The sequence below is a fragment of the Cynocephalus volans genome, chromosome 2 (assembly GCF_027409185.1).
Source record: "Cynocephalus volans isolate mCynVol1 chromosome 2, mCynVol1.pri, whole genome shotgun sequence".
NCBI lineage: Eukaryota > Metazoa > Chordata > Mammalia > Dermoptera > Cynocephalidae > Cynocephalus > Cynocephalus volans.
This window is the reverse complement of record NC_084461.1, coordinates 143,686,519-143,703,714: the sequence shown is the minus strand read 5'-3', so window position 1 is coordinate 143,703,714 and position 17,196 is coordinate 143,686,519. Positions and strand designations below refer to the sequence as shown.

At 35.6% G+C, this 17,196-nt stretch overlaps 1 protein-coding gene across 6 annotated transcripts in view; it reads right to left on the bottom strand.

The window, feature by feature from the left end:
* GABRG2 (gamma-aminobutyric acid type A receptor subunit gamma2) overlaps positions 1-17,196 on the bottom strand; it is a 91,784-nt gene that overhangs the window by 10,853 nt on the left and 63,735 nt on the right. The window contains exon 8 of one of the 6 annotated variants that reach the window (XM_063085824.1): positions 12,845-12,880. The exons of the other annotated variants lie outside the window; for them this stretch is intronic. Coding sequence (XP_062941894.1) covers positions 12,845-12,880 — 36 coding nt within the window. The remainder of the gene's footprint in view (positions 1-12,844; positions 12,881-17,196) is intronic. 6 annotated transcript variants of the gene reach the window in all.

The following is a 17,196-nucleotide window of genomic DNA, read 5'->3' as shown; positions in this document are numbered from 1 at the left end:
TTTTGGTAACTTTTTTCCCACTTATCATGTAAATGAAAGAGAATCTGCACTTTGGCTTTAATAATCTGACTCTCTTAAAGATGAACTTTAATTTTGCCCAAAGTTAACAAGATAATTATCTCTATTCAATTCTCTACTTCCCTTTAGGTCAGAGTCTAAACTTCCATGGTCTGCTTGTCTATCAATTTCTATTATAAGGTAATGGCTTCTGAGCATCTTTCATCTTTGCCAGCAAATCTAAAGCTTTTCTACCATTGGATTACGGATTCAAACTTGGGAACAAGCCGTTTAAAAGCAAAGCAGCTTTACAGTGACAGCCTTATGGCTGTCTTATCTGCAAGGCCACATCACTTTTTATATTCTGAAAAACTCTGGGCTGAGGAGCCTCTGAAATCAAATCCCCTTAAAGTGCCACATCAATGATTCCCCAAGCCCAAAAGGTTTAAATGCCAACCAAGTCAAAGGTGGTTATTTTAGCCACTTCAAATTTATTTTTTTCTATTGATTTACCCTATAATGTTTAAAGTCATAGAGTTTTATAAATTAGTTTTGTCTCTGCTTTGGTCCTAAATCAGAATTTGTAGACATAGGCTATGACTGAGGAGAGGAGACATTTAATATAAAATAACACCCATTAATGTTTATCTATTTTCTCATGTTTTTACAAGTTTCTCATGTTCAGTTTTAGTAAGAGAGAGACTATCAATGTCAGTGAAAAATTAGGCTTCATTTATTATTTTTAGCTGGGGTGTTCATCGTATAAAAGCCTTAAAATTCAGTAGGTTCTTATTTCATGCATGGAACTATGTTCTCTTAAAACTTAAAGATTCTATGGTAGAGAAGTCTTTCCCTGCATTAAACCCTTGAAATAATAAAAATAATTATTTTCTAGTTGCCAATGATGAGGGGCTGTTATATGTGCAGATATAGGATGAATAGTTTGCATATACTGTCATTTCACATCTTAAATGCTCTGTCAGGATGGTGAACAAACTAAGACTCAAATGTTTTTTCATTTTTTTCCTCTACTTAAACATAGTTGAACACAGTATATCTCATTCTACTAGGTTAATTTTAAAGACATACATAGTGTTACACTCTTTTTACATTCCTTTGCTAGTTCCCTCTTTATTTAAGTCAATTAAAAAGTCAATCTTAAGTCAATTTTAATGTTAGGTAATGTAGCGATTAAAATCTACAGGATCTTCACTTATAAGTATGAGCTAAGAAACAGAGAAAGATCATAATAGAACGTTTAACTTTCAGATAGAAAGACTATAATAAAATGTTGAACTTTAAGAAGGAGAAAACCTACTTATACTTCCTAACGGTGGGAAAGGAGGAGGGGAAGGGAGGATATGAAGTAATGGGGCAAGGAACACAAAAAGTAATTACGATTTGTAATGAAGAACATGTTAATAATATTGGGTTGATCATCACATACTGTATACAAATACTGCTCGTCAACTCTGTACCCCATAAATATATGTAAATAAAAATAATAATTTTTTTAAATGGAATTTTGCAACTGATTCTAAATTAAATGAGTTAAATGGAAACAAGATTATTTTCTCTTTACAACCCAGATAGACAGAGGCATGTGTCGAGACAATGCAATAGAACTACCTTTATCATCCCTCATTAAACGTTTAAATCTGAGTCATAATTCCATGAGATTGATTTTGACCACAGGCAGGGAGGAGGGCTAACTGGCTAAATTTTCATTTGAGGAAGTTACTTTCTGAAATTAGATCTGTACCTTATCCTAACATGCAAACTAAATTTAAGATAGACCAACGATCCAAATTTAGGAGTGAATATAAACCCTACACAAGGAAAATATATACAGTATCTTATGATTTTGTGTGGAAAAGGCTTTATTGAACATAAATATAACATAAAAGTCATAAAGGAAAAACACTACACATTCACTGTGTAAAACCTAGAATTTCTGTATGACGAAGAATGCTATAACTAATTTTAAAAGACAAAACACCTCACTTGAACAGAATATTTCCAACATAAATAAGAAATCAAAGACTAATCTCATTTATATAGAAATACTTCTTATTAATGACTGAGAAAAGGAACCTAAATTTTTAACAAGCTAAAAAAAATGGAGAATTTATTGATAATAAGTGTATGAAAAAATTCTCAACTTCAGTAGTGATCAGTGAAATGCAAAGAGTAAAACAATAGTCATTCATTTTTAGCCTATCAGATTGTAAAGAAAACAAACTGGTAATGTGCAGCACTGACAATATGTGGACAAAGAGCAGAGCTACACAGTCTGGATGGGGGTATACACCAAAGTAAACTTTTTGGAAGGTAAACTGGAAGTAAATTTTAAAAAAACATGTTTTACTCCTAGAATTCTGGGATAAGCACTGCAGAAAATAAATGTTCAACTATTGCCTTTCAGTTTTCACCAGGATTTTCTAAAGGTTTGTTTCTGTATGCCCAGAAATGTGGGTAGACTACACAGTCCTCGGGCAAAATCCAAGTCTCTGAGCTTAATGGATCTAGAACATTGTTGGGGAGAAAAGACTTCCAAATTAATAAGCTACTAACTTCTGTGCATGCTACCCCGAAGTAGTCTCTGCATTCATGACCTGCCCACTATAACCAGTGGTGACTTAGTTTCTCATTAACAATTCTGAAATATATTTAACATTCTCCTGGTAACTAGGTCCTGTAAGGATAAGGGAGGGAAAAAACATATAGCTAAGCAGTAGCCTTTGCCATCAAGGAGTCCTCAGGCTAAAAAGACATATCAATGTATCATTAGTATGCAATGGCACATGGGCTCTAATAAAACAGATGCGATGTATGCTAATTTATCTTACACAACATGATTAAAGTTTCTGGCAGGCACATTTCTGAAAATTCTTTTTAGGTAATGCAATCTTCGCAAAACTTAAACAGGTGCATGCTCTTCTTCAAAGAAAGTCCAAACTCTTTAGCCTGGCATCAAAGCTAGCTATAATCAGAATTTAACCTAGGTCTTTCTCTGCCATGTCGCCTAAATGTTCTATAAACCCCAGGTGAAGTAAATTATATATTTTTATTTCTTGCTTCTGTGATTTTTCTGTCTTCATTCTTCCTGGGATCATCTCTATCCCAGATTTCTAAATACTCTCTTCATTCCTTTTCATCATTTTGACTTTCCAACCACCTATACCACCACCACACCATAAGCGGGTATTTCATAGAGCATCTACACTTGTGCTGTCTAAAATAGCAGCCCTCTTAAATACAATTTTAAATTAAGTAAAATTAAAAAATTTAGTTCCTCAATCAACAGAGTGAAAAGACAACCAACAAAGAGGGAGAAAATATTTGCAAAATATACATCTGACAAAGGATTAATATGCAGAATATACAAGAAACTCAAACAACTTTACAGCAAAAAAAAAAAATAATAATAATAACCCAATTAAAAAATAGGCAAAAGAACTGAATAGGCATTTCTCAAAGGAAGAGATACTAATGGCCAATAGACACATGAAAAAATGCTCAACATCACTCAGCCTCCGGGAAATGCAAATCAAGACCACACTGAGATACCATCTCACCTCAGTTAGGATGGCTAATATCCAAAAGACTATGAATGATAAGTGCTGGCGAGATTGTGGAGAAAAAGGAACTCTCATACACTGTTGGTGGGACTGCAAAATGGTGTAGCCTTTATGGAAAATGGTATGGAGGTTCCTCTAACAATTACAGATAGATCTACCATATGACCCAGCTATCCCACTGCTGGAAATATACCCAGAGGAATGGAAATCATCACACCAAAGGTATACCTGTACTCTAATGTTTATTGCAGCACTATTTACAATAGCCAACAGTTGGAACCAGCCCAAATGTCCATCATCAGATGAGTGCATAAGGAAACTGTGGTATATCTACACAATGGAATTCTACTCTGCTATAAAAAAGAATGAAATACTGCCATTTGCAACAATATGGGTGGACTTAGAGAAAATTAGATTAAGTAAAACAAGTCAGGCACAGAAAGAGAAATACCACATGTTCTGACTTACTTGTGGGAGCTAAAAATAAATAAATAAATAAACACACAAACATATAAGGGGGGGGAGAAGACACAACAATCACAACAATTCCTTGAATTTGTTAAGACAAGTGAACAGATATGATGGGGGGGGGAGGGAAGAAGAGGAATGTGTAAAGGGTCATGAAAATCAACTACAATGTATATTGAGAAGATTAAATACAATTTTTTTTTAAGTGAGAAAACAATAAAAAAATAAAAATAAAAATTTAGTTCCTCAGCTACACAAGCCACATTTCCAGTTACACATTCAAGCTGCATTACATGTGGCTGGTGACTAGTGTATTGAACAGTGTAGATTATGGAACAGTTTCTTCATCATGAAAAGTTCAATTGGAGAGTGTTGTATGAAACTATTCTTTCCAGAATACATGTTTGTTCAGGCCATTCCCTTCAAGTTTCTCAGTATAAAATCCACACTGCTTAACGTGATTGTGGTCCATTTTGCTCTGATCCATACTGTAACCCAACTTTATCTCACATTTATAATCTCTTCACTTTATGTCCAGCCAACATGATTTACTTTCTGCTCTCTCAAGGGGGCATTTCTCATTTTTTTTTTTTAATCTTTCTTTGCCATGTGTTTCCCCTAACTTCTAGAATGTTTTTTGCCCCTCTGATCATCATACACATATACACACCTCCAAATCCTTCATTAATCAGCCATTTATATCAGGACATACTAAAATTCTTTAACTTTGGCCTGTAAGGCTTCACATGGTCTTTTCTCTGACTACATCTTCAATCTCATCTTAAATGCCTTAAATAGTGTTTAGTCACTAATTGGGGTTCTTGCAGTTCCTTAAATTCCACCCTCATCCCCCAGCCCTACCACCACCACTTGCCTTAGGGGCTTTGTCTTTTCACATGTTGTTTTCACTGGCTCAAACTCTAATATCCCCATCTTTACTTAACTAGCTCCCTTTATTCTTCATATGTCAATTAATTTATTCCACGGTCAAAGATGCCCTTATTGGATCAAATGTCCTCAGTAAGATCTCATAGAAAAATCTCAGTAAGATCATAATCTAGAGTATATAATTGGTGTGAATATTGCATTACACTCTAGATTATAATTAGTTCATGAGCTCCAAGAGGGAAGTAGCTGTACCTATTTTTCGCACTATTTTATTCTCAGCATGTAGTACAGTGACTGGTATATAGAAGGAATTCAGCAATTATTTGTTAAATGAGTAAATGTTTTAGCTCAGAACGTCATGAAGAAAATCCTGAACCAAAAGTGGTTAAGACTGAGGCAGAGATCAACAGGGGCTTTTAAAATATTAAACTTTTACTTTACAAATTATTGCATTTAGAAATAGTTTTGCTGGAAACTGCTAAACGTAATACCCTGAGATGTGAATATAAGGTCACAGTGAGCTGTTAGCAATCTTAGCTGCTTGCCAAGAAGAAAAAAGGGAAGGGAAATCAGCTTCATCAGAGTGACTGCATTATGCTTAGCAAAGAATCAATTGGTGATTTGAGCTTCTGGGCCAGATCCAATTAGTGAGAGAAGAGAAGAAAAAGACTTGGCTGCTGAAACAGAACCATCAGAGTCTTCAGTGTTAAGCCTAATTAGTGTATTTTTATTTAAAACTTTACCGTTTTTACGTCATCTGTTATTTACGTTTATATGTTGAAGAAAAAGAACAAAATAGCAATTGGGTAAAATATAATGAAAATTAAAAAGTGTAATCAATGTAAGTTTTTTTTTCTTTTAAAGCCTCCATCTGAATCTCCTCTGAGGGCAGGATTGTGGAATTGTAGTGAAGAATGGGGGCTGCGTTAAGTCAGCTTCCCTAGAAGCAGAGCTTGACTCCAGGACTCTTGCAAGGGTGACTTGGGGTTTGGCTCTCAGAAAAAGAGGAGTAAGGGAAGAAGAAGGGGAGCCTCCAAGGGGCTCTGGAACAAAGTGCACCACAGCATTAATCCCACCTGGAGGTTGTGGGGCAGGGTGGAGGGGGGCAATGTATTTTTCCCTGTAGGCTTATATGAGCTGGTCTCAATTTCCTAGTTGAGATGGTTTAAATTTGGCCAAAGGCAATACTCTGTAGAAACTGACAGTAGTGAGCTGTTAGCAGCCAACCCTTAAGCATCTGGGCCATGGGTGTCTGAGCTCAACAAAGGCGGGGCCATTAATAGGGTCCACTGGAAGGGCTATCATACCAGATTAGTTGGGTTCAAAAATCCTAGTGCTGTCACTAACTGGTTTAGTGATTTCAGACAACTTTCTTAACTTTCTGAGTCTCAACTTCATTATCTATAAAGTAGGAGCAATAATAGAATCCACCTCTCAAGATCATTGTGACCACAAAAGGAATTAATACATACACTGTGACTGTTACAATGCTTGGTAAACAAAGTCCCATTAATGACAATTATTACAAAGTAACCTGTATAATAGAATTAAACACCATTCTGACCTATAATAAGCAGAGAAGAAATGTTATTAAACATTCAAATAAGAATAAGAGTTAGTAAGGGTTTTCTTAAAATTCATTGAAACCAACCAATTCTATCCTCTTGAAGATTAAGCAATTGATGCTCATCCAAGAAGAAAGGTGCTTTATGCAAAGAGAAAGAAACACCTGGTTGCAGGTCCAAGACTCCTGCCTCCTAAACCTGTAATCCTTCTATAGAAAGAGCCTCTTCATTTTGAACCAGTAGTTAAAACCACAGAGATAAAGCAAAAAAACAAAAACAAAATGAAGTGGAAAGCTGAGCAATTGTTGAATGCAGTTAAGTTACCATAGAAAGCTGGTTTGAATAACTTGACTCCAACCTCAAACAGAAAAATTGCCTTCATTTTCTCTTGAATCTTATATAACACACATATTACCATCAGGAGGCTGGAAACTTATTTGTCTGCAATACCAGCCTGTCTGACTAAACAACCCTGTAGTAGAGATTTTTTTTTCAGAAAATAGCTTTAGATGAAAGAAAGTTCAATATTCACAAATGCTATAAAGTCTGGCAGTTTTCTGTAGGTTTATTCTGTAAGGTATTTGCTAACATCTTAGTTTTATGCATTCCTTTACTAAACAATTCTTTTTATTAGTGCTTATCTTTCTCACTTTTCAAAAAAGCCACCACAGGTGTCTACCCAGTGTGGGCTTCCATAATGCAATTCATTATTCTGAGTCCATCATCAAATTCTGAAAATGCAGCAAATGAATTCACCTTGGGATCTATATTAAAAAAAAAAAAAAAAACAACTCTGGCTCAAAAATCTAGAACTACAGATACAAATGAATATATTTTCCACTTTGATCCATCAAAAGGGAGTGCTATTTGCCAGCATAATCAAGTCTAACTCCTGCAAAACTCTGACTGGATATCAAAACATGTTCTATATAAGTGCAGAGTAGTTCACAGTAGCAGATCTAGTTCCAGGATTCAAGGAGTGGTGATAATCATAACAAGGTCCAGGGACTTGGGTAAGTTGAAATTCTCTCAGTAAAATAGGAATAAACATACATATTGCTAGGGCTATGGGAACCACATCTGCTCATGGTAGGGACAGTGGTCTATAATTTTCCAACACAGTGTATAGGTAGTACTTGCAGCTTCCAATGCACAGTTGTTTTGCAAAATAACTTCTACGACATTGGTAGGTAAACTTCCTGTTGATTTTTTCTTTCTTTTTTTTTTTTTTTTTTAGCCTTTGTTAAAAAGCTATCTGCGACCTTCAGAAATAATAGCAAAACAGTCTATCTTGTTCTTGTTTATAGCGATATGTACCCGTGAAAACTATTAATACATTCCCACATTAATATAGTTCACAGGTTTGTATCAGTAAAATTACGCTCTCTTTTACTCAACTCGGATTCTGAAGTGCAGACTCGTTACATATCAACATGATTTGGTATTCAAAGGTAACAAAATATCATTTTATTTGTAGTTACTCTTTGTGTAGGGACACAAAATCGACTGTTTCAGAAGTCCCATTTCAGAAGAAATTTTATAATGCAAATTCATATTCCACTATTAGCCCTGAAGTTCCACTGGAAATATTTTTAGCAGTTCAGAAGAAAGATACCGATAAGGATCACATACAGTAGTATAGTTGTTTCTGCTAACTTTGGTGAGAAATTTAGACTTGACTAGAAGAAATGGGATCTTCAGAAGTATCAGTGAAGATCTGAGGAATCCAGAGAAAAGTTTAAGTCATTCTTTCTAGACAAACTTAACACAGAAATTAATAGTAGCAGAGGAAGAACTCTATGCTCCTTTGAGTTAAAGTTTATAATTGATTTGTCGAGTTGTAATCTCACAGCCACAGAGGAGGGGTCAATATGAAATGCTGAGACCGCACTTTACAGAGAAATGAGTAGAAACCCTATTTGTGATCTATGGAAAAAACAAGATTTCCTAATCAAAAAATGCAAGGTCCACAGGTCTGTCCTGTAAAACAGTCTTAACCATGGGCAGCCACTTGATCCACCTACTCTGAAGACAGAAGCTTGTTTTCCTGGCAAGTTGTTTGGTATCCACCAGTTTGCAAAAACAGAAGAGTATCTATAGTAAGAACTGAGTTCTCATCCCAAATTGGTCCTGTTGTGTGAAATAGAGATGATAAAATCTATCACAGCAGCCTCACAGGGTTATTGCAATGATTAATTCTTGTTGTAATTACCACCATTTTTGAGCCCCTTCTATGTGCCAAAGACTTTACTGGGCACTCTGAATATCAACCAAAACCTATGTTTTACTGTTATTAGACATATTTTGCTGACTAGTTTACAAAGGTTTTAAATTTTTGGAAACTTTCTTATATCTACCAATATTAGCCATCTAACCAAGCTGAGACTCTAAATCCAAGGTTTAGTCATTATTTTATGCTAATTCTAATATGTTAACAAATACAATAAGTTTAGAAAGGCAGTACAGATATCGGGGGACATTTGAGTCATAAAATATGAGTTCAAATTATAATTAGATGGAAGTTGTCTTGTGGATTTGAAAATAAGCATTTTTTTCTGTTCTTTATAAATCTTTATTCAGTATAAATTTAATCTTTATAAATAGTTTTTACTCTTTATAAACTATAAATTCTTATGAATTTTTGTTCTTTTTAAGGTCATAATTTATTTCATCCGTCATTCAATATTTCTACCAAAGTTTGACAGCCACCAGAAATGAAAATATTATAAAGGGAAGAAAAAGAAGGAAGAAAAGGAAGTAGAGGAGAAAGAACAAGAGATTAACTGGGTGTACTCTTAAAGCAACATTTCTAAAAGTATATTTCATGGAGCATTGGTCCCATAATATACTAGAAATAATGAATCAGGAACGTTTGAATTTGCAGCCCAGCGTGCTACAACCACTGGAAGTTCTCAACGCACATTAGCATAGATGTTCTTCTGCATTGTGGAAAGATATCTATCTGCTTTTCACTTAGCATTGTCCAAACATTTATTATCATAGAACTAGGTTTTCAGAGAACACTTGCTATAGCCTGCAATGCAAATATTCTGCAGGACTTGCTGTTGGATACGCTACTCTTTAGGGGTCACAATTTTTTCCATCTTCCCTCATATCTTTTCCTGACCTGTTAAATAGGAATGTTCCTCGTTATTAGACGTATTGAAAAAAAAAAATCCACTCTTAACCTCCTCCCACTTTATTCATTTTGTGTTCTCTGATTGGTAAAATTGAGACACTTGGCCACTTAGGTGTTTCCTTACTGGATAAATCTAGTAATTTCTTGCTTCTGTCCTCCGTCTGGTAAGCTCTCTTGTGTCAAGGCACAGACTAATGTTTAAAGGTTGATCTAGTGGTCTCATTCCATCCGTACTGTGGGTACTCAGTAGATGCCAGCCAGCTATGCTAAGCAACTGTGTGGGTCTTGCATATCTGCTTCTTCCTTGAGTTGGTTAATAACAGAGATTGGACTTCGAGGAGAAATTGTATGAATCCCAGCTTTAATTAAAAACTAATCCTGCAAACCAGTGCTACTAGCAGTAAAGATAGTATTTGTACTCTATGTGTCTAATTTATGACTATATCTCAGAAATGTTTTTAAAAATTGTGAGAAAAAGAGAGAACTGTTATTAATGATTATAACCCCAAACCTAGAAACCTCTTCTGGAGAAATAAGCATGTTAGTAGAAATATCTTACTTTTCTGGTCATTTTTCACTCTTTGGATGAGCCTGGAGTAATTTTACATTTGAAGTTGGACCTGATTAACCGAGGCACTGACATTTTCTTAAAGAAAAGGCTCCACAGAGGGAGAGAAACCTAATGTTATCAGAATACCAAGCTTTCTAAAATGGCTTTGAAAGCAACTTGAAAAAAAAATGCTCAAATTCAGGAAACTGCAGGCAATGGTTGCAAAAGGTCAAATCACAAAATGTTCCCCCAAGATGTCAGATCACTCCTGAGGATACTCTGCAGAATTGAAGGCTTAAAAACTTCACCTCTACACTACTCCCAAGCACTTAAAGTCCTCCTTCCCTTCCTTCCCCAATAGCTGTTAAAAATTATTGCGCGCGCGCACACACACACACACACACACACACACACACACACGTGCATATACATACACATATATATAAACTTGGTAAATTTTACATAGAGTTGGTTCTAAAAAGCTCAACGTCTCTGAATAAGGAAATTGTATTTGGTGGGAAAAGTACTCGTCTCAAAGTTAGTAGACTTGTATTCTAATTCTTGTCTGGCTATATTCTTGCGTGAACTTGCGTAAATCCCTTCTCCTAGCTGGTCCTCTTTTTCTCTTCTCTGTAAAATATAACAAATTTAATTAGATAAGGAATCTAATGAAAATCCTATGTAAAATGTTAAATATGATTTTAATATTTAGAAATAATTAGTAAATTTGCATATTTGAAATATATGTCAAATTTCACCAATGGGCGAAATTGCAATGTTCATTCCTACTATCAATTTGTGATAAGAATTAAATAAAATGATTCCTGTACAGTGTTCAGAACTTGGTAGGTGCTTAAAAATGTCACTGAATGTTATTACCATTTATATTTCATTAATTCCTTTATACTTTTCCACACCTGTCAGGAAATCAAAAGCTTAATCCCATTTCTTCCTCTTCCAGTTTTAAATCTAAAAATACTATAGCTATACATCTGACAGGACGTTCTCTCTTGCACTGTAATGCCTACTTGGGGTCAAAGACAAGAGAAGAGAAAATGCATCACAGACATAAGACATGAGTATGCCACAGCCTCGCCGTGGTGTAAGAAGCCTCCCTGTTAGAGGATGGCAGGCTTTGTGCTCCCTGTGGGCATCTGCAGTTGAAGAAACCACGGCAGGGACAGTGAGATGACATCTCTTCTGCCTCTACTCCAATGCTGAGCATGCTCCCCTCATTCTGTCCACCAAAAAAATCTTTTTGTGACTTGACCACATGCGCTTTTAGATTGTATTTGAGATTCATAACTCAAGGTTGTCTTGATTTACAATTTACATGTCAGAGAATGAATTCCAGTATCAACCTCCTTGCCACATGGGGTATTCTGTCTTTTTCATTTTACAAAGAACAGACTAAAGCAGGGGGCTGGTGTCAATCTTTTTCTGTCAACAGAGAAGATTTGGATGGTATTTTTGAGCAGAATAGACTTCTGGGAGCAACTATTTTGATAGAAAGATCATGTGAACCAAGTTATGTAGGCATCTATTCCATATCTGGCTTCTACTATTACAGGATTAATACAGAGGATTATCAAACGTCCTCCAATTTTTTTGAGTTGGTACTTACTTTATTTAAACAGATGGTATTCTATGTTTAATCGGCATTAAGAATAATGGCTTAATGCTCTGCTCACCAAAACTAAAACTGTTCCTGGCCTCATTATATCAGGCCTTTTCAGTGCTTTCATTACCGAATTTGAGTTTGGATTTGATGCTACCATATCAGAGCTGAAAGGGACTTTAGAGATCAGGCCAGTTTCTTCACTTTGCAAGTAAGAAAGTAGAACCCTGAGAGATACAGGGGCTTGCCAAACGTCAATGTTCACATTACAGAACCTGCACCTGAAGCCAGGTCTGTGAATTCACCCCAAGTGCTCTTTTATTTCCATTAATACTGTCATTTAAATAACTAAACGATGAGTTGTAAAACTGAACTATGGTTTATACATTAAAGATTTAATAGATTTTTCTCTCTCCTTTCCTATGCTTGAGAGACTGAATAAACTCCAGAGCTAACCAATCCTTGCTATGGAGTAACAGCTTTAGTGATTTGCAAAGAATAAGAAGAAAAAAATATTAATCCTTAATTTTAAAGAGTTGTATTATTGCTAAAGCACTATTGTTCTCTCAGCATTGAGGAAATGACTTCTCAGCCAGCTGTTCAGAAGAGATTTCTCAAAGAGGATTTGATGTGGGCATTAATGAATTTGTGTTCTACATGAAATCTAGTATTTAAATAATGAAGTCCCTTTCTTCCCCTTTACAGCCTTCTAGCAGTTTCTATAGGATGAGCACTTTATATAATTTATTCACATTAATGTGTAGCTCCTTTGCTGTAACAAATTACTTAACAACATAAAGGATTCAGTGGTAAAATGGAAGTGGTATTGGTAATAATTTTTGAAAAGTGGTTTGCTAACTATAGGAATTATAGAATGGAAAATAGCATCCTTAATTTAGTTGAAATTGTTTTTAATCATTTTATGGTAGGGAAGATACTCTTAGTGATGTTTTAAGTCTTGTGTTCTGAAAAAAGGAGAAAAAACCTTTTCTTTCTTGTTTGCTTTGTATCCACTTTTTGGACAATCTGTAATCTGACCCAGTGTCAAACTCACCAAGCTCACATGTAGCTCATCTTTTGTAAAAGCAAAGAAAATTCTGGTGATATAACTATTCCCCACAAACTCTCATGCTCTCCTATGCCAGTTTGGCTATTTTTCTTGTTAAGAAAAGACACTGATCAATAAAGAATACAATATATACAGACTCCCTTTGTTTTTAATTCCAAAATATTCCTTTAAACCATATCACCTTAGAGTAAATAAAAGATATAACAATTGGAAAAGAGAAAGCATGCAACTAAGACTATCTATACTAAAGATTATCCAATCCAGCTATAATTAAAATTCAGAGAGTTGAAATTATACACCCAGGGTCACACAGTTAGTTAATACCAAATCTAGGATATAGAATTCCAGTTTCTGGATTCTTAATTAGAAATTTTCTCATGCTGACTTTTCATTAAAAGCATTGCACAGATTTTTTTTGATTCATGTTACTGAAACAATAACATAATAAACATAACCACAGAAATATGCAATTTTAGTCATCAACTTGTTCAATTCTTTCATCTTACAAATGAGGAAAATGAGGTCCCTTGCTCCCCATCCTGCCTCCTCAAGAATTGAAAGTATTAATGCTCCTCTGGCATAGGTTACTGTATGCGATGTGGCAGAAGAGGGAGGGTGGAGAAGAGGGAGGGGCTTGGGATTGGGGAAAATTTATTACCTGCCTGCTGAGAGCTGAGTTTGGAGGCACAGCATTTTGCAAATGCTCATGTTTTCCTTCTAGATGTCAGGGAGGCCAGTGCAGATTCTAACACTGATTCTTGAAGAGCTGTGGCATGCTCTTATGTAAAACAAAACCAGACAAGGGAAGAGCAAGGCCAGAAAACAGTCTCACCACACTTAATCAACTGTCATCCAGAGAGACTGACAGTGTCTTTCTGCCTCCAAGTGTGAAATAATGCACTTGCTGAATGTGGGTTGAATGACCCACATGAGAGTCTGAGCTAAAATTGATATGCCTCCTCACTGTTTCTAAGCCAGGGAAGAGAACTTGAGAAAAGTTAAGCAGAAGAGATGCTTGGCTTGGCATGTAGCCACCTTCAGGGATCCCCAGGCAAAGAAGGGCATTCCAGAATTGGACAAGCATTTACGAGAAAGGAGTTTTTTTTTCTTTCATTTTCTTGTTAGTTCAGAGGAACTCAGCAAAAATATGATAAAGACTGAATATATAGATTATGTTTCCCATTTCCCTGGGAAATGGTCTCTTGATGCTCTCTGCCCACAGTACCCAAAGATCTCCTTTCCACCTCTTGCCTGAGGTCACACAGAGCATCCGCCAGCGCAGTCTACCCTGAGCAACACTCTGCATTCGCACCAAGTGGATGCAGTGAAAACAGTGTGGGCTTTTAGATCAGATGTGGATTTGCACCCTGACTCCAGTTCTTAGTAAGTGTATAACTTTTACTTGATTCCTTGGAACACCACTTTCTTCATAACTACATTCAGCTCTCTTCTGTGTCACATTCCCTTCCTTGTCATCTGGTAGAAAGAAAGCATGATAGGTTAGGTGTCTAATCTAGGCATTTGAATTTTATAGGGATTTCTGAAGACAGAATGCTTTGAACTCAGTGGGCATGATCTTTAATAGCGGAGTGTCTGATATCCTGGTACATGGAAGGATAGAATCATATACAGAGTCCAAAAAACACCAGTGAGAAGTCTGACTCCCTAATTTACCCTTAAGGCCAAACCTCAGTATTGCTCATATCTGGAAGTATGAGCTTTTGGTGATGGCTGCACTACATGATAGAAAAGAATACTCACAATTCTAGAGTCTTATAAAAATCTTAGGTTTTGTCATATACTAAAGCACATAACATAAACAATTAGATGAAGAGAATAGATGAAAACAATCCAACATAAACCTAGGATGATCTTAAATTTTTCTAGAATAGTTTTAATTTTGTAGGAAAGACACCAATTTACCCCAAACATCTAATGTAGAAGTAATAGTAAAGAGATGATTTTTATGCAAAAAAACAATACATTCGTATTCAACACACATAGGTTTGCCAGTGTGTGGAGATTTGATAACTTTGTAAAAAAAAATTCTTCACAAGAATCATGAGCTTCAGGCAATCCTGCTCTCTTAATCTTCATTAAGATTTTTTTCTCTCTTTCTTTTCATCCTTTAAGAGTGCTGCTATTGAATTCTAATGATGGTAGGTTTGCAGAGGTAACGGCACCTAGAAGCTACCTCTGGAATTTTGTAGTTGCGAATTTGTAAAAGTTCAAGAATATTGACTACTACTGGAAATTAAATAAATTTATAACAACCAATGCTTATTGAACACCTGCTTAAGCCACTCCCAGTGGCGGGAACTGGAGATGCAAGAGTAAACAAGAAAGTCCCAGCTTACACAGTGCCATTTGTGTGCAATGAGAGACTTCAAGTAAACAGGCAATTCAGAGCATTATTTTAGTGCCATGAAATACATGAGGAGACATCAAGATAGTGATGAATGGTTAAGAAGGACTCCAGCACCAGATACAGTTTGCCCAAAGATTGAGCAGGAAACAAATATATATAAATTCTGAAAAATAAGAAGAAACAAAATACAGGCAATAGCTTCCTCTTGTTTCTCCACCAAAAAGTGAAACTCTCTATTATTTCAGGATATAGTATATTTGTCCCAAGGTTTTATTTTTTCAAACTTAATTATTTGAACTACTAAACATGGATGAGGTGCAGTCAGAAAGATAAAATGATCTAAGCTGTGAAACCTTTTCTTCCATGCAATTTTTCATATTCTAAGGTGCAGATACACACACACCTCTCTCTAGGCCAAAAAGGACAAAGAACAGTGCCTCTTACTTATTTCAAGACTGCTGTTATGTTTAAGTAATACTCTTTCAAGGTGACTTATGAGGTTTCAAGCCATTTTGCTGGTGGATATTTTAGTTCTATTTCATTGCTGTTAGAAATATTTAAGAGGAGATAGGAATGAAGGACTGGATCTCTAGCATTCTGTGTCATATAGCAAATTAAGAAAATAGCCAGTTCTTGAGAGTTTAGGTATAGATTTTCAAGTTTGGCCAAGGTGGAAGGATGCATCGTCTCCATGGTTCATGTCCTTCCCTGTGAAAGAGCTCCAGTAGAGTAACACCACCAGCCCCTCTCTGTCCTTCACTCCAGCCCAGGAAAGGTCGAGTTGCTTAGGTGAATAATGAAACTGAACATGCATTGTCCACCTCCCCCTGTTCCTTCTCCTTCTTCGCTGGGCCTTTCTAAAGGGCATATGTGCTCTACTCTGCTCTTTCAGGTGAGTGACTCTAATTCTGCTTGGTGGGTAATTCTAGTTCTGGGGTTTAAAATTATAAAACTCGCTTTCTCATAGGTGTACATAGGATGTTTCAGTATAAGCTTTATCAATAATAAAGACAATGCTTTGGTCACTTTTTACTTATTTTACTTATTTTTCACTTGTTTTACAACATGGGAGGCAAAATTTAGTGCTTCTAATTGGACATTTAAACACCTAACATTTACAATCACTTGAATACACTTGATCATTTCTACATCTGATCCTTTATCTATATTATTGTCCTTGCCTAAATGCCTTTTCTCACTTTTCAGTCTATCAAAATCTCATGTAAAGACCCAGCTCAAACATTTTATCTTCCAGGGAGTGTTCTCTGGTTTCTTCGCCTCTCTAGGCCTACACAGGGCATTGTTTTAACTCTAGCGAGTGCATGTCTTGACTCACCATTTGCTGCTACATTTCGCTCATCTGGACATAAGAGATTCACTTTTCTCCCAGATTTTTTGATGGCCATTGTTTGAAGATGTCACTCCTATACTAGTAATTATTTTAAATAATTTACACATAAGCAAAAGCATTAACACAGTGGTTATGAACACATACTTTGGAGGCAAACAGTCCCATTTTCAAGTCTTGACTTTGCCACATACTTCAGAACCCTGGGAAAGTTTTTTTTTTTTTTTTCTTTAAACTTCTTTAAGTCTGTTTCTTACCTATAGAATAATAATAATAAATTCCTCATAGTTATTATAATGATCAAATAAGTAATGCAATAAAACAATTAGTCAACTCCTAACACATAGTAAATACCCAGTAAATGGTAGTGCTATTAGTTTTTATAAACATAAAAACTATAAATATAATTGTTTTTGTAACATGTGTGAACATAAACAGGCACATGAATATATGTGTTCCTTTTCCTTTAAAATATAACTCCCAATACAGTTGGAGCTGAACTGGATTTATTTTTGTGTTTATTTTGAAAATGCATAATTATTTTCTATTGGTTAATGCTCATCAAATTCCCTAGGAATATACGGTTAAATATGGATAAGTATTGA